Genomic DNA, 19,381 nt, shown 5'->3' with positions numbered 1-19,381 from the left:
CTTACCATATTCAATTTTACTCCCATATAAAACATAAAAGTTTTCATTTCCCTTGATGTGTTTTTAATTATAGCCTCAATACTTTGTTAAACCACATCAACAGCTTCCATGATTGAAGATGGTCCAGGGTCTTGAAAGCTAAACAATCTTATTTTTCTATCTCCTTTAAATGCCCGATCAGGGTTTTCAATGGAGAATTTATTAGCACCTTCCCTTTCTTCGTTGTTCTTGTGTTTGCATGATTGAAGGTGTTTATTGTAATTTTTTAAAAAGAACATCATTATCACATCGATCACAATGTTTAGTTTCTTGGTCAAGTGGAGATATTTGTCTGAAAAGATTGAATGTGTGTTTGTTGGTTTGAAGGTGTTTTTTTTATAATATTTATATTCATGATTACAAACATCGCAGTACGTTGTATTTACCATATATATAGAACAAAACTTTGCTTAAAATAAATTTTTCTTGATGAAAATTTCGTTTAATTTTAGGTGAATCTGTGCTTAAAACCATTTTATCCTCCAACTTTTTTCACTTTATAAATATAATGTATCAAGACACAAAAGACAAGTTTCAATCAATCTCTTCATTTGTAAAAGATACTGAGAAATATGTCGAGGATGTTAAATTGAATAAAGATAAATATAACAATGATTGGATAAAAACAATAATGGTGAATAATATGAGTTCTTCAATTTCCTTCAGTGGAAGGTATTTTAGTATATCTGGAAGAACATCAATTAAAGTAGCTCTAACAAAAGTTTCTCCTCTCCTTCTGGCAATATATTCAAAACTAGAAAAAGCAACGAAACAAGAAAAAGTATCAAAAAAGAAAAACCAGATGGATGAAGCTTCAGAAAGAAAAGATAAGACCATCTGTAATATGCAAGGACAAATTTGTATTTTTTTCAACATCCCTAAAGATGTAAATCCTGATGAAATAAAGGATGTTTATATATCATGTGAAATGACATTTCATTCAATCGTCATTTAGGATTATTTTTAAATTACCTTTAATATAAAAAATGGAGTAGTTGAATCTGTTAATGAAAAAAAGTATATAGATATAGATGGTAATGTTTTTTTCTACTAATTAAATATGAGTCATTGTTTAACTGAAGATTTTGAAGATTATGAGAGTGATGAGAGTATCTCTGTTGGAACAGAAGACAGTTATGATACCGAGAGCTTGTGTTCAAACGATAGTTATGAAAGTAGTTTTATAGATGATGATGAAAGCACCAATGAAAGTACCGAAGATGAATTTTAGTTAAAGCATAGTTTTACTTGATAAATATGAATTGTATACAAGATCTTGAGCCCCTTGAATTCCCTAATTCTCCATTGGACAAATTTGAGAATTGTCCTGCATGTGATCGAGTGGGAAAAACACAGTGTCAAAAGCCTATAAACAATGTATATTCTGTGATTATCTTCTCATTAATGATAATAAAATATATAAAAAGGAATATAATTCTTTTGGATTTACACCAAAAATGAATTACTTTCCATGATTGATTCGAGAAATGAATGTAAAGTATGAGGGTGATAACACACCTTTCCTTATAATGGAAGAAACTGAACGTATTAGAGAAATGTTCAAAGGATTGTTGTTATATATTATTCACGATTGTCATTTTCAGGGAAATATTAACACAAGATATTGTATAAATAAAATAATGGATTATCTTCAAATTAAACCCGAACTTGGGATACAATATAGAGTTTCTAAAAACGCTAATAATAAATGAAATAACCTGTTTTCCAAATATATAAATGAATTATTTTTTACCCATTTGGGAAAATAAGACAAAATTTAACAACCATAAAAATCTTCCAAATTCATTAAGATATCACATAGTTCGTTCAAGTGGATGTGGAAAAACCTGCTTATTTTTAAAGATGCTCCTTACTCCCAACTTTTTAGATTATGATAATTTAATTATTTTCACAAAGTCAAGTTTTCAACCTGAGTATTAACGACTCTCACAAGTTTTTAATGCTGGTCTTCAAAAAGAAGATGTAATCGGTTTATTTAAACTTCAAAACAAACTAAATAATTACAACATTGAAGATATATGACAACTATTTTGTGATACACAGAGATATAAAAAGAAATCAAAGCCGATAACTTTACTTGTATTCTTAGTAATAATATGGATGATGTACCTTCACCCTTTGATTTGGATAAATCAAAAACAGAACCTTGTTATCTTTGATGATTGAATTAATGAGAGAAACCAAATGGTAATGGATAGCAACTACACAAGAGGGAGACAGTATTCTTGTAATTGTATTTACCTTTGTAAATCATACTTTCAACTTGCTTGTCGCTCAATAAGAAGCAATGCCAATACTTTTATTTTATTCAAGTTAAATTCAATACATATAAACAATTTTTGGAGAGACAATTGTTCTACTTTATGTAATAAAAAGGAATTTGGGGATTATATGAAGCACACAACTGAAAAATATAAATATATTATTGTGAAACAAGATGAGATATTAAAAGATATATTTTTTATTTTATAAACAATTGCATATATAAATGACATATATTATTATAAATCTTGTGGGTAAATCTGCTTCTGGAAAAAACTCTCATAAATCAAGGGTCTTGTGTAGTACAAATGAGAATATTGTAAATTTGCTTAAAAAGCACCATGTAGTTCATATTGCATCAACAACAAGAGCAATAAGGCCTGGAGAAGTAGAAGGTGAACATTTTTACTATATTGCAGTCGAGGAACATAAGCGATTGAGGAATGAAGGTCAAATATTTGAGGAGGTTTCTCTTGGTGCAACAAAATATTCACATTGTAAGAGTGAGTTAAAGAAACTAAAATCTGGTGGTGTTGGGATATTAGAAACTAATCCAGAAGGAATGAGACAAATTATTAAACATCTGAGTGGTAATGGGGTGAAGATTTTATCATTCGGTATTGATGTTGATGAAGAAAATCAACACAAACATATGAAAAGCAGAGCTACAAGTATTAGTGAAGAAGAAATTACAACTCGTATTCATGTTAATGAAGAATTTGAGAAAATATTTAAAGAAAAGGATTTATTTGAACACATCTACTTTAATGATGAAGAAAATAAAAGGAAAATTTCCCAGTTGATCTTTACAATTCATTAAATGATATTTTCCAATAAATAAATGGATGCAAAAGAAAGAGCACGAAGATTTGAAGAACATCAAGAGTTGGTTTCAAAAGTTGTAAAACAACAGGAAGACATAAAGAAGAAACGCAGACAGAAGCCAGTGGGTGAAGAAGCATTTGAAAGAAAACAAGAGAAATTTTTAAAACCACTTTTAAAAACTTCCCAAGAAAAAAATTGTCGATGCTTCCACAGTTCCCACAAGAGAATATACTCCGAAAAAACTTCAAATGTTAAATTATTTCAGTCAAATTATGTAGGAAGAATTAGGGCATATAGGAGAATTAGAATATGATGAGGAAGGATTATTTCAACAACTGGAAGAGATTAATCGAACCCCTGATTATATTGTGAATGCTCTTCAAAACAACAAATATTCAGCGGATTCAAAAACCAAAGCAGGACTCATTCCAACAGAACAACCAGCAATATTTCATCTTGTTCAAGAAAAGGTATTGATATTTAATGATGAATTAAAGTTCTTGGGTTCTGCTCCACCCACTGTTAAATTAACCCCCAGATTAATATTTCTTCTCACAAAAGATGGAAGACAAGGTTCAACTGTGAGGGATGAATCAAAGTATTTTGATAAACCATTGGATATGAAAAATAAGGATGATAGAGTATATATTGATCTGCTGGACTCTCTTAATTATAGGGTTAGTCTATCTGATAAAAGTAGGAAGAATGAGGAGAAACACATTATTCAGACTTTAAGTAGGCTTCGATCAGGTGTTAGTTTTCTTCCAAATGACCCATCACAATTTGTTAATAGACTGTTTTTGCTGTAAGGTGGTAAGAAGGCTGGAAATAACAATTGTTTTCATGAAGCATCATCCATTTTAGACCAGTTGATGAACATGAAAATAATTAATAAATGTCAACACAAAGACATTTTATCCTATATTAAATAAGATGAGAAGCACAATCCTTAGTTTTAATTTCACAACAAGCGACCACACATCTTCATTCCCATAACCACTACAACTTGACACAACAAAATAATATGAGGCATCTTTATTGTCCATGGAAACTTATAATAACTTATTTAATATAACTGAGAAAAATGACAAGTTTAGTTATAATCCGGGAAGTGGATACAAAACGATAACAGTTTCACCCGAAGCATATGAGATTTCTCAAATATCTTCCAAAATTGCTCGTCTTATTAAAGAACAGGATGATGAACGAAAAAATATTGTTATAGATATTGAAAAACACACTTCAAAATCAACGATTCAACTTAAAAATAACTACAAGGTTGATTTCACAATTAATAATTAATTTAGAGTTATTGGGCTTCTCCTCAAAAAAGATTGAAACTAATGGGATGTTTTACAGTGACAATGTCATTCAAATTTGCTCAGGCTAAATTCAGTATTAATTCAGTGTGATTTGATTGATGGCACTTATAATGATGGAATAAGAACAAATACAATATTTTCATTCAGTGCATACTCAACCCCAATTGGTTATAAATTCAATATGGAACCCAAAAATTTGGTTTATCTCCCTGTCAGGAAAAAACATACACAGAGTAAATTTGAGGATAACTGACTAAGATAATTGCATGATTTGTTTTAATGGAGAAATGATATCCATCAGAATTCACCGATGTGAAGTTTTCCAATAAATAAGTACGATGGTTATTGTGAGGAAACACGAGTTGGGAAATTATAAAATAATTACAGGGGATGGGATGTTCCTTTCCCCATACCACAAGGGTGAAGGTATGTATCTTGGTAGAGGATACTATAAACCTTAGAGACAAAGGGGTGTCGGACATCAATTTAGAAATAAAGGAGATGTGGTAATTGATCCTCAAATTGGTATAGGTTCAACTATTCGAAAACATAAAGACCTAATTGGTTCAACTGCTTCTGCTGGGGGAAATGTAGAGGGTGTTCTAAAGAGTATAAAAGATGCCCAAAAGGAATCTCATAAATTACCAGCAATAAAATAAATTAAGAAAGGCAAAACTCAGTTGTCTCCCCAAGAACGACAGAAAATAATTCAAATACTTGGGTCAGGGTTTCAAAAGTTTTAACATCTTTTTTTCCGTAATAAATACAAGTATGGAAGCAATTGATAGTATCTATGATTTGGATGATACCATTATCATCTCAAACTCCACTAAAAAAGAAGATTACTTCAAGGTAAATGCAATAACTGGAACAGACTGAAATGCAAATGGAACAAAAAGTTTTGAAATAAATAATCAACAAACTTATATGAATGTTGCCAAAAGTTTCTTGTGTAAATTTACATTCACTGAGGCTGTGACTAACATAAATGCTGCACTCGTAAATTATTTCTTCTGGAAAATATTTGATGGTGTTCATTTGTACATTGGAACACAAGAAGTTGAAGCGGTTGATTATGTCTCTGCTACATCTAAATGATGAAATAATGGAAAAGGGGGTTGTCAAAGGTTTTCATTCCTGATATGTCAACGGGAAGAAACACAGACCTTGGATAGAGTCAAAGGAAAGGAATGTATTATGATGATACAAAAGCAGGTAATAGTTTTACTGTGGCAGTTCCTCTTAAAGGTATATTTGGATTTTGTGAGCATGATAAAGTTCTGTGTGGTTTTAAAATTAGATTTCAACTGCAAAGGAATGATCATGAAAATAGATTGCTTTTTGGTGTGGCTTATGCTTTTGGTGCTCAGTATAAATTTCTAATTGATGAAATTAGTTGGTATATTCGTGAATATACTCCTAATCTTAAAACAGAAGAGATGTTGAATAGAAGACTTAACTCAATGAATCCACTCAATGTATCATACTTTAAAAGAAGATGCCAACACGATAAACTGAACCGAACCACTTAGACGTGGAATTTGGGTGTTCTGGAAGGAAAGCCACAATATCTGTGGATAATTTTTTTTAAAAAGCAGATGGCGATACTGCTACTGATAAGAATAATGCATTGTGTGATAATGCTAAGGTGAAACAACTTCGCGCTTCTCAAGATGGAACATTTTATCCACGAGATAGATTGGAAATTAATTGGGAAAAAATCATTATGCTGAAGCATAATGTCTTACCACAAGTCTTACCAAAAGGTGTGTGAAAGCAATGGAAATAAAGAACCCATTTTGGATATGACAGCATTTAAAAGTCTGGATACAATATATGCGATTGACCTGAGTGCTCGAAAGGAAACTATAAAGTCGAATCGAGTGGATACTTCCCTATACTTTGAAAGAGGAGAGAGTGAAGAAGTTGATACATATTGTTTGCTTTTGAAAGAAACAGAATGACAGATTAATACAGATAATGGTGTTATGATGAGTCTCACATAATTTTTTTGAGAAATAAATGAGTAGTAAAGTTCAAACTGGGGTATATGTTATTCAAATCAATCTTCATAAACTATCATCTTGTATTCAAAATCAAAAGCCTTGTATGATTAACGTTGATACAATTCAGAGAAAAGGAGCAGTAAGAATTGATGTTTTGCTCACAAGAGAACAGGTTAAAATCTTGAATGACACTGGCTCACTTAAAATTAAAATGTCAAAACCAATGTTGAAGAAATATTCAATAAGAGAGACGAGTGCAGGATTTCTTCCATTTCTAATTCCTTTATTTGCTGGTTTAAGTGTGGCTGGAGCATTGACAGGTGGTATTTCAGCAGCGCTGAAAACTGCCAACGAAAGGAAGGCTCAACTCCTGGCTCAAAGAGAATTGGAAAGACATAACAAAGAGTTGGAGAAACAAATTGGTGGAAGTGGTGTCATTGTAGATTTTGCCGAAAAACTTGAAAGTCTGCCTGATAAAGCGAGATTGTTAGTTGGAGATATGCTTTCTTCTATCGCACAAGCAGGTGTGAAATTAACTAAAAGCGGTAATGGATTATATCTTTCTAATAAATAAATAAGCATTGATGAGTGGTTTAAATAATTTGGAAAGAATACAACATCAAATTGAGAACTTATCAAATATTGTAAGAAATTAAAAATTCATAATGTGGTTATTTGTATGAGAGATGAATTAGCAAACGTGTCTAAACATACAAAGAACATTATTATGAATTTAGAAGATAATAATGGGAACAGTTCTCATTGGGTTTGTATTTTTAATCGTTAAGACAAATATTATTTTGATAGTTTTGGTCTTCCACCACTTGTTGAAGTAATACAATTCTTGCAGAATGGTGTTTATCAAACATTTCAAGTCCAAGAATTAAATTCCAAGTGTTGTGGTCAATTATTTCTTTTTGTGTTATTTCAACATAACAAAAATACAATTTTTAATGACATTATTTTTAATCTAATATAAATGACTTATGTTGGTAAAGATGGTTCTATCTTTGGTGTATTCCAAGAACTGGATATTGATTTATCAAATTATTACACAAAGGCACAGGCTGAACCAGAGAAATATAGATAGCCAAAAATATTAATATGAAAAATGTTTATAAATTAATAAATTATCCAAGCCTGACTGACGCGAATGACTTGGTGACATTAAGTGATTTATCACAATATATATCCTTAAACAAAATGGCTGTGTATTCCAAAGATACAGAAGTGTTGATTTTATCTCCAGGTCGTACATAATTCACAGTTCCAATTAAAATAAAATTTTATCAAGAAGGGCCTATCGTTTGTATGAGAATAGAACAACGGGGATATAATATGAATGATTTAGGGTATAATTGGTCATTTAAAATTAACCTATAAGACCTGGAACAATTAAATCAGTCTCGTAAGGAAGAATATTATCCACTTGGTACCAAGAATGAATTTTGTGGAAGCAGGATTGACAAACAACAAATAAAATAATTTAATAAGGGTAAAATCAATAATGGTTTTGTCAGTTTATGTCTTGAAACACAAAGAAAAGGATTATAAATAAAAAGTAAGGAAATACAAAATGATTTAACAATGGGAAGATGGGGAGGTTTTTCCTGTCATGATATTAATCTGTCATATATTTCTAATACATAAATGACAGCAAGAAGGCTTCAAGAAAATTATCATTTCTGTGTCCAAGCATACCCATACCTTCAAGAAAAGGGTATTCGGTATTTTAATAAATATATTTTACAACATAAGAATGAGGTATTTTCAATAAAAGATTGGCTTTATACTGATGTTAATCAACCAACAAATTTGGATTTAACTAAAATATTAAATAATGAAAAAATTTTAAAGTTAAGAAAACGCAAGGCTCTTCTAGAAATTCAGAATAAATAGTTTCCTGTTGTAAAAACAATATTTTGGATGCAGGAATTACAAGAAATCCTGAAGAATATATGTATTGTATTCTATGGGGTGAAAGTGATTCAAGGATCGGAAGGGATGAGGAAGGAGTTTAAGAAACTGAGACAAGAGAAAAGGAGGAGAGGGAGAAGAGAGACAAGAGAGAAGGAGGAGAGGGAGAAGAGAGAGAAGGAGGCAAGGGAGAAGAGAGAGGAGGAGGAGAAGGAGAGGGAGGAAAGAGAGAATAAATATAAAAATATGGAAACCAGTGAGATTTTAAAAAGATCGAAGGCTTTTCAGAAAATCAATCAATCTCAACGCACTGAGGAGGAAAACAAAGAATTGGCAAGTCTATTAGAAATATTTGCGTCAAGATTATTAACATCAGTTTCAGGGAGAAGATTTAAACAAGAAAGTGGAGATCAAGAAGAGAAAGAAGGAAAAGATTATATTATTGATGATGTTGGCGTGATTGGCTTTAATGAAAGTTTTCCATTTTTTTTTCTCAAATAAATGGAGGAGAGAGTGAAGACATTTCTGAGGATTCTTTATATTTTAAAAATTAAGATTCAAATGTGCATGTTGGAAACTAAAAAGGTTTTCACACTCTGTAGCAATTTTTCTCATAAATAAATGAGTTCTTGTCTAAAATGAAAAAAGAAAACCAAGAGTAAAAATATCTCCTTTGTTAAAAGTAACAAGCTCAAATGAGCTAAGAACCTCATCCTCTTAATGATGACGTCATAAAAACGAATATGACGTCATTGTGATGTATCAGGTTTGTGATAAATTATCTGTGCTAATGCCCGGCTTGATTCCCGCAAACAAAATTCAAACAGCTTGCCTAGTTTCGGAGATAACGGTATAGGCGATTTCCATTAGCGGCGATATTATGACGTCAACTTTTTTTTTCTCGGAAAAATTTCGAAAATCAAAGATGGTTACTGCCTGCGCCTGGGGTTTCTGCACATACATGGCAAGTTTCACGAAGATCTGATGAAAACTCTGGGTTGTGAAACAAAAAATGTCAAAATATAGGAATGAGGTCATAAAATTGATATGACGTCATAGTGATGTATCATATGTGTGGTAATTCATCTCTGCTAATGCCCTGTTCAATTCCCGCAAACATAATTCAAAAAGCTTGCCCAGTTTCAGAGATAATTTTTTAGGCGATTGCCATTAGTGGACATATTTTGACATCATAACTTTTTTTCTCGGAGGAATTTTCAAAAGCGTAGATGGTTACTGTCTGCGCAGGGTGTGTATATATATATATATATATATATATATATATATATATATATATATATATATATATATATATATATATATATATATATATATATATATATATATATATATATATATATATATATATATATACATATATATATATATATACATATATATGCCAAGTTTCAGGAAGTTTTGATGAAAACTGTAGGCTGTGAAACAAAAAAGTCCACAAGAAGAAGATGAAGAACAACAACGTGAGTAAGACTTAGAGATCCTTCACGAGGATCTAAAAATAATAGGGTTATACAAAGAGTTACATGTTCGGTGTGTGGCTCAAAAAAGAGAGAATTCACCAAACACAAATGTGGGGGAGATATACAAAAGTTTTTATCAGGAAGTAAATTTACAACTACTGGAATACCAGGGGAATTACATCTACCAGGGTATTCTTTCTGTGGTCCAGGAACAAAGTTGAATAAAAGATTAGATGAGGCTGACAATCCTAAACCATGGAGCAAACCTATCAATAGGGTTGATGAAGTGTGCACGAGGCACGATATTGATTATGGAAAAACGCAACGTTGGAAGAAAAGCATGAAGCCGATAGAGAAATGTTGTATAATTTGTCTCTGATACAAAATCCAACCTTGAGAGAAAAGGTTGATAGGTTCATCGTAAAGAAGATGATCAGTGCTAGATTGAAACTTGGACTTGGAAATTCCAAAAACGTATAGGCTCTAATGATGTCATTATGATTGAAGAGAAATTAGCTGATGAATTACATAAACCAATAATCACAAAGTTTCATAGAAGGAAGGTTTATTCCAAGGAAGTTGATTATATCTGGTCCGCTGATTTAATTGAACTCAATCATGATAAGGGGTCCAAGTATGCTTTAACCGTTATTGATTTGAGGAGTAGATATGTGTGGGTCGTCCCTTTTAAAAACAAAATCGGGAATAGACTTATGTTAGCCTTTCAACAGATATTTAATAAAAGTAAGCGAAAACCTAAAAAATTGTGGACTGATGAGGATACAGAGTTCTACAACAAAACATTTTTGAATTTTTTTTAAAAATAACAATATTACATTATACAGCACCTTTAATGAAGGAGAGGCGGTTGTTATTGAGTGATTCAATCGCACTTTAAAAGAGAGACTATATAAATAATTCACTCAATTCGGGTCTCAACAATGGTTATCTTTAATTCAGGACATTGTCGATAAGTATAATGATACGATTCACACCTCAACGAATACTAAACCATCAGAAACATTTATAAAATTAGAATATGAAAAAGAGATAAATGTCAGAAAGCCAAAGTTCAAAGTTGGTGACAGTAAGAATATACAAGTGTAAATCTCATTTTGAAAAAGGTTATACCAAGCGATGGACAAATGAACTTTTTAAAATCGTTTATGTGATAGATTCAGTTCCTTGGACTTATAAGGTATATGATTTCGAAGGGGAAGAGTTTTTAGGTTCATTTTATTGACAGGAATTTCAAAAGACAAAGATAAATTGAAAAAAATATGTTTTTTTTGACTCCTCCCCTTTTTTAACTCCACCCCTTTTTGACTACGCCCATACAAGCCCCACCCACTCAAGCCCCACCCATGCAAAGTCCACACACAAAAGCCACATCCACACAAGCCCCACCCACACAAGCTCCGCCCATGCAAACACCACCCACATAAGACATCCACATCCATCATATTCACATAATTTGTGATTAGTTAATTAGTTCCCCACACACGTTTATTTAATTAATTTTTTTTTTGCTCCACCCACACAAACCCCACCCACCCACACAAGCTCCACCCCACACAAGCCCCACCCACCCACACAAGCTCCACCCACCCACACAAGCCCCACCCACCCACACAAGCCCCACCCACACACACAAGCTCCACCCACCCACACAAGCTCCACCCACCCACACAAGCTCCACACACCCACACAAGTTCCACCCACCCACACAAGCCCCAACCACCCCCCCCCTGTTCACCCCCACATTTGACACAGGGAGTGGGGTGGGATGAGGGGGGTGGTTGGTCATTGGGGGAGCGCACCTACCCCCCCCCTCCTCTGCACTTCCTTTATTCTTTTTATAATTAACAATTCAATAATTAAAAGTAAAGCAAATATAATTAATCAAGAGTGAAAATATTAAACATTTTTCTTTGCGTAAATATTCAGTTGTGAGAATGAACGATCTTTCCCAGCAGTTTGCTTCAGATGTCTTGTGATTTTGAAACTCGATCAACAAACATATTCTGTTCAAAACAAAGAGTGAAGAACAATTAGGGTATATAAAGATTATTATATTATGATATTAATAAAATAATAAATATAACATTTACCTCCAGAAGATCGAGTTTTGTGTCCATTTCATCCAGTTGAGCATTTAAACTGAAACAAGTTGGAAATGAATCATGGTTGTATAGGAGGGGGAGAAAATCACTCAATTTTGCATTTGCTTGTGTGGGAGGGGGAGAAAATTGGTCTCCTGTTTTTGGCTTTTGCTTGTATGGGAGGGGGAGAAAATCAGTCTCCTATTTTGGGCTTTTGCTTGTATAGGAGGGGGAGAAAATCAGTCTCAATTTTACATTTGCTTGTGTGGGAGGGGGAGAAAATTGGTCTCCTGTTTTGGGCTTTGGGGGCTTGAGGGAGAAAGGTTTTCCCTTTTCCTCCAATCATTTGAATGGCTGCCTCAGAAACTCCATTTATCCTCTACTGAGGAGGTTGGGAAAAGAGAGAAGGAAGGGAAGGGGAAAGTAGAATGATGCATTGGAAATTTCCTAAGACTGGGGGGAAATGGGTTTAAAAATTGATATTTTATGAAACGATAAACACCTGCTCCTTTTGCCTTTGGGAGTGTTGATGCATTTTAATCATAATGGGTTTGAAGGTGATGAAATAAATAAATTGATGATAGTTAAAACTTGGTATTAAAATAAATGTTAAACCTGAAATAAAATTTACTCAAATATGATATGATTCTTTTTAAGTATGTATCCATTTGGAATGAACATAATTATATTTTTTCTTTGTATGGAAAGATCACCGAACTATTAAAGCTTGTGTCAAGTTGAACTTAGCCAGTAAGTTGAATATAAGAAGAATTGACCATCATTTTTGAGCTATCTAAAGGATTTTTTTTTTTAATAAAAGACACAAACAAGTTGGAATGTGAATTTAAGAAGGTGCCCAGATGTATTCACTAAGCTCTAGTCCCTTCAAGATAATATATCTTCCCAGTTTTGTAAGAAGCAGACTGACTTTTAACCTATATACGATGGAAACTTATTTTTAATGTCGATTAAAGTTGGCATTTGATGTCATTGTAGCATTCTGTGCATTTTTCTGGAGAGGATTAACATGTCTGGATTTGAAATATATGTTTCAACCATTCAACCACGTCAAGCTGAGGCTGTATGGAGACCCGAAGATAAGCTTCATCTGGAAGATGTCAAGACCAGACAGGTTGGCACCAGTGCTTGAAAATGATAAAAATTGTGTCTCACTGAAAACTATATAAGGACTAATTTTCTCTATTTGTTTTTGAGAGATCTGGAAATAGTTTGTATGATCAGAATCTCCTGTGCACATAATAGAGTATTTGTTTGTTGAATACATGTTCTAATTGTACAGAAGGTGTTTAATTTCTTCGACAGGAGCATTGACAAGTCATCACTCCCCCCCCCCCCCAAATCCCCTGTGAGAGAAGGGGGGTTCCTTTTTTTGCCTCCTTGACATGACCTTGGGTGCGACCAACACGTATGCAAAATTTTGTGGAGATCAGGCAAGCCCAACTTTTTACTATGATTTTCAGATGTACACACATACATACATACTTGCCTTATTTAAATATAGTAGGAGAGGAGGAAATCGGATAGGATGCACAAAGAACTTTATATGTTATATAACATATATAAATATATATATATATATATATATATATATATATATATATATATATATATATATATATATACATATATATATATATATATATATATATATATATATATATATATATATATAAATAACTTCTGGGCTGGCTGCTGCAGATATTCAATGTTTTTGTTCTCACACCAATTTTTAACATCAAATCCCATGTTCTATATTTGTTTGTCTAATGTCAAGTAAGGCATTACTAAGCAATGGCAATTTGCTGAAATTTCTTCACCCCTCATACAACATAATAAAAGGGATTTCAACCTTGGATCGCATCATCATGGGCTATGTACTAAATGGTTACACCAAGGGTTTTACAAAATGTCAAAGTGAAACCTTATAAAATTCCTGCAGCTTTATAGTGCAATAAATAAATATTAAGCAGAAAAATCTGCGAGATAGACAGGTTAGATGGGTCCATTTCACGTTTGGGTTTCCAAATATATTTGGAGTGCATACCTACACCAGGCTGAATTGTTCACGTTTATTATCCCACTGATCGGCCAGATCTCCATCGGGACGTTAACCAAAATGAAATTGGCTTGTTCTCGTCACACACCCAACCTGTCTACCAAGTTTCCTTTGACTCCATCCACAACTTTTTGAAATAAGATGCTATATTTAGTTTGGGCCCGATCTCTTCGTGGTGAAGAATCAATTGAAAAAAACTTCTCATATCCAGATCCGGATCTTCCCCAAAATCTAACCAATTTGTCCATGTCACAATCCCAACCTGTCCACCAAGTTTGATCTGAATTGGTCCATAACTTTTTGAAATAAGATGCTACATATCGTTCCTATGCCTGGTGTTGGCTTAATGGCGAGAGTAGTGGTCGTGGGATCTTAGGGTCCTGAGTTCAAATCCCACTCAGATGTTGAATTCGTACCAGGAGGGGTTAACTCGGCCTGTCATCCTTCTGAGGTCGGCAAAATGAGTAGCAGCTTGCTGGTATCCTGTGTCAGAGAGGTGACCCATTCAGGATTGTGCACAATAGCCAAGGAGACTACTTAATCAGCACCAATGCTCTGCACAGAGTATGGTCCCAATGGATGGATGCATGGATATAGTTTTTGGCCCGATCTCTTAATGGTGAAGAAGCACTTAAGAAAGTCTCATATCCAGATCTGGATCATCACCAAAATCTAAACAATTCATCAATGTCACATACCCAACCTGTCTACCAAGTTTCATCCAAATCCATCCATAACTTTTTCAGATATTGATCGTGATATATATATATATATATATATATATATATATATATATATATATATATATATATATATATATATATATATATACATATATACATATATACATATATACTATCCCTGTGTCGTAAGAGGCGACCAGTGTTGCGTCAGGAAGGGCATCCGGCGTAAAACATGTGCCAAATCACTATGCAGATCATATGGATGATCCGCTGTGGCGACCCCTAATGGGAGCAGCCGAAAGAAGAAGAAGATATATATGTATATATATATATATATATATATATATATATATATATATATATATATATATATACATATATATATATACACATATATATATACATATATATATATATATACATATATATATATATACATATATACACATATATATACACATACATATATATATATATATATATATATATATATATATACACATATATATATATATATATATATACACACATATATATATACACACATATATATATATACCACAAGGGGAAAACCAGAGATGTCAGGATAAGTCAATTTTGAAGAAACTGAAAAACAAAGTTTCAAGACTTTGGTGGACTGTTTAAAACTGTCATATAGATTTCTTTTCCAGTAAAAGGAAGAGTGATCATTGGCCGATCAAATTAAGCATGTAGCATTTGCCAAGCTTCTGTGTTATTTAATTTCAGAGCAAAGAACGAATCAATGTTGCAAACTGACATCACTGGTTATTCCCTTGTTTAATAATTGCCATGCAATTTTAACCCAGGATGTGAAGCAAATTCATGCTTGTTGGTTATTAGCATACATTACATGACTTTGGTGATCACAGATTATTTTTTTCAACATTAAACGGTCATTGTTTTTTTGTTTGATTGGTGTTCAATGCCATACTCAAGGGTATTTCGCACATATGACGACGGATTCTCCATTTCTTACTCCGTACTACTTAATATGATGGAAAACCGGGAGGAAACCAAGGATAAACCACCCCCGCGATAGCCGAAGTCACCTCACGTGACTCCCTCATTTACCGAAGCAGGTTGATTGGGCGGTGGGTACATCGAATGAGGATGGGTACTCAGACACGCTAACCATTAAGCCACGGCGTGGGTCCCATAAAAGTCACAATAAAGGTTTGACCAGGCTTGAACCACGATATGCACCAACTACGGAGCCCATGATATAACCAAATAGGCTATTGTAGTGCTCAGAGTTTATGCTGTGAAAGTTTTACAACCTTTCATTTTTTAGTTTCTCAACTCTGAATATTATGGTGGAACAGTTAACATGAATGAAAGGGAGATAACCAGGAGTAAAGTACTGACAACTCTGGGTTTCTACTTGTTCAGCTTTGACAACACTTGTTTTTTCATTGCACGGCTAAACTTTATAGCATATAAATTATGTGACACCCCTGGTTATTTGTTAAAGTAATATTGTGAGAGGAAACCTTATGTTGCCAACTATTGGCAGGTGCAATAACCCTGAAATTTGTAAAAAGTGACATCACCGGTTTTCCCCTTGTGGTCTTCATATATATATATATATATATATATATATATATATATATATATATATATATATATATATATATATATATATATATATATATATATATATATAATTTTTAGCCCAATCATTCAATGGTGAAGAATCACTGAAAAATTCTAATGTCGTGATCCAGATCTTCACCAAAATAGAATCAATTTGTCCGTGTCACACACCCAACCTGTCCACTAAGTTTCGTACAAATCTGTCTATAACCTTTCAAGATGACCTGCTCACAGACAGACAGGGGTGAAAACATAACCTCATTCCACCTTTGGTGGTGGAGGTAAATATCGTGTAGATGGACCCCATTGCTAAATCAAGTAGGAGAGCTACTCACCACTATTGGGAGGGTCCACTGATGTGATTGTGCTTTCACCCTCACCTGAGATAAGCAAAATATAGAGTTAAGCATGGACAGCAGTGCACCAATCTTTTCTTATGCACAACAGAACATTTGCTGGTGACTCAAAAGTATTGGTCATCGAACAAAAACTTTTTCTCGTGCAGTCATCATTCTTGATTAGGCATGTAAATTTACCAAGGCTATCAAGAGCAGCATCACCGTGCCACCTGGTGCATACGTATGTACAGATAAGTATTCCGCTGAATAGTGACATTTACGTAAATGTGGAAAGACAGCAAAAGGAGGATGTCTTAATTTACCGTCTGAAAACTGGAGACACTCTGCTAGTCAGACAGCAGCCGTCTCGTCTCGTCTCGTCTCGTCTCTTCTCGTCTCGTAATTATTAGGTCTGATACATGCAACACGTCCTTCAATCCTGGAAAATCTCAGTCTCACTCACCCTGTCACTCTGGAATGATCATCAAATTAACCAACCGATGTATTTTCTTGGTCATCAACTGGAAGAGGTAAAGTCTCTTGAACCTTTCGGCCTCGACATCATCAGACACAACGATTCTATTGAAAACCAACTCTATCATTGGACCACTGACTACACCTTATGCAGAATGGGAGATTATTTTTGCAAAATGCTACCTGCTGCTTAAACCCTTTCATCAGATCTGGACAAGATAAGCCGCTGGTCAGCTCCTTGTAAAATGGCATTCGATGCTCATAAGTCACATGCTGTCACACTCTCTCCACAAGGATCAGCAATCAAACTTTCCAGTCTACTTCTCTGGACAGCCACTGGAAGAGGTGCTGTCCCTGGAGGTCCTTCGCTTCACTATCTACCATAACCTCTTATGGAATCACATCTCCAAACTGTCATCAAAGCCCAAATGCTGAATGTGTATTCATTGTGGAGCTATTGCACTTATGATACACACCAACTCATCACAGTGAACAAAGCTTTACTATGGAGCTCCATTGACTATGGCTGTCTGCTCTGGGCTGGTGCTCCTGCTTTCCAGCTTGATTCTCTTGACGTGGTCAAAAACAAAGCTTTCCATACCATAGGAATCTCACAACAGGTGGTAGATCCCAAAATACTTTCACTCTCCCACTGGGGACTCATTGGTGGACACTCAATTATATCAACTTACATCTGGCCTTACTCATCCTGCCCTCTCCTACGTTTGCTCTCCTCCAAACACCCAGGTCACACGGGTTCCTCAAGAAACCCTCACCGGCTCACCCTGATAAATTCCACTCTGCTTGTCAATCCTGTATTCTTTGGTCGCCTTGTTCTTCCAATTATGGAATCGTCTCCCTGTGTCAGTTATCTCGTCCTCACTTCAATCCATCAAATGCACTGCCAACCATTACGTCATGGGTTCACTCACATATCCACAATCTCTTTTACATATGCTGATTCTTTCCTGTTTTTTCCCATTATGTTCCTCTCTGGGCCACTGTTACTCATTTGCTCTTTATGAATGGCCATCCCCTTTGGTAGTCTGTAAGCTTAATGCCCATTGTCATTTGGCTCCTCCATGAGCTTCGACCTTTGTGTAAAAAAATAAACATTTATCCACCACTCGGTGGTGTGTTCCAGGAAATACTGAGCGGGTTTATTGTGATAGAAATAAGATAACTTTTTTTTTTTCAAGTATTTGCAGCAACTTCTCCTTCAACGAGAGGTCACCTATATTATGACAAACTATTGTCTGCAAAATTCAAGCTGGAGATGATATCATTGCTTAATACTGTCATCCCAGCGTAATGTACATACAGCACGTCCTTGAATGTCAATTGATGCATTGGAGGATCATCTCTTGCATGACACATTTCAAACAGTTTCACATTGCAGACTCATATGCAATAAAGAATAATACCTGTGGCTGAAGCCGTGCTGCAATTTAAGTTCAAATTTTATTGAAAATTCTTAGACCTTACATGTTTTTCTCTGATATTTTGAGCCAATTTCTTCAATCTCTGAAAATAATCTGCATAAAAATCCATTTTATTTTCTGTGCAACTTGTAGTCTCGAGATTTACAATGCATGGTTTCTCTCAACGCAATACTGTCACATAAATAGGTCTGGAAGAGCAAATTTAATTGTGGACTCAGACTGAATTCCACATGGATCATGTCACATTTTGATCACGTTTACATCATTCTGGTTCTTCAATAAATAAGAATGGCCACACTGTGGTCACAACCTGTGACAAAAATCTAGTAATGGGTCGTTTTGGAAATTCGCATTTACTGCGCTATTAAAAGATTAACTCGACACCTCTCATCCATGTCAGCCTCTGCCATTGTTCTATCAGAACGAGCTGATTTGTAACAGAGTCACGGATTGTTTAACCCCAATTTGGAGCCATTCAATAACTACATGCGTTTATTTTTTTTTTTTTAGTATTATACGTAACGTAACGTGTAACATAATTTGACGACGTAACATAACGTCACACTTGGTTACCATGCGTTCTCACATTTCGTGCGTTATGACGGCTTGATTAAATTGTACTCTTATTCAACATATGATCAGATTATTCAGGGTCCCTCATCGTGAATAACACTCGACCCAAACAAAGCCAATGAAAATCTGACACAACAAAGCCAGACAGTGTTTAATCAGCAGAGGTCGACAGGCCAAATGTGTTCGGCCCACCAGAAAAACCAAG

General features: G+C 34.2%; 1 protein-coding gene across 1 annotated transcript in view; it reads right to left on the bottom strand.

Moving 5' to 3' along the window:
- The window catches only part of LOC147034920 (uncharacterized), a 64,868-nt gene that overhangs the window by 22,341 nt on the left and 23,146 nt on the right, over positions 1–19,381 (bottom strand). The window contains exon 2 of the mRNA XM_085891152.1: positions 16,685–16,729. Coding sequence (XP_085747278.1) covers positions 16,685–16,729 — 45 coding nt within the window. The remainder of the gene's footprint in view (positions 1–16,684; positions 16,730–19,381) is intronic.

The sequence above is a fragment of the Eptatretus burgeri genome, chromosome 1 (assembly GCF_056783735.1).
Source record: "Eptatretus burgeri isolate ZD-2024b chromosome 1, Ebu_testis_v1, whole genome shotgun sequence".
In the NCBI taxonomy this organism is placed as follows: Eukaryota; Metazoa; Chordata; class Myxini; order Myxiniformes; family Myxinidae; genus Eptatretus; species Eptatretus burgeri.
Note: the sequence above shows the minus strand (reverse complement) of the source record. Positions and strands in the feature narration are given on the sequence as shown.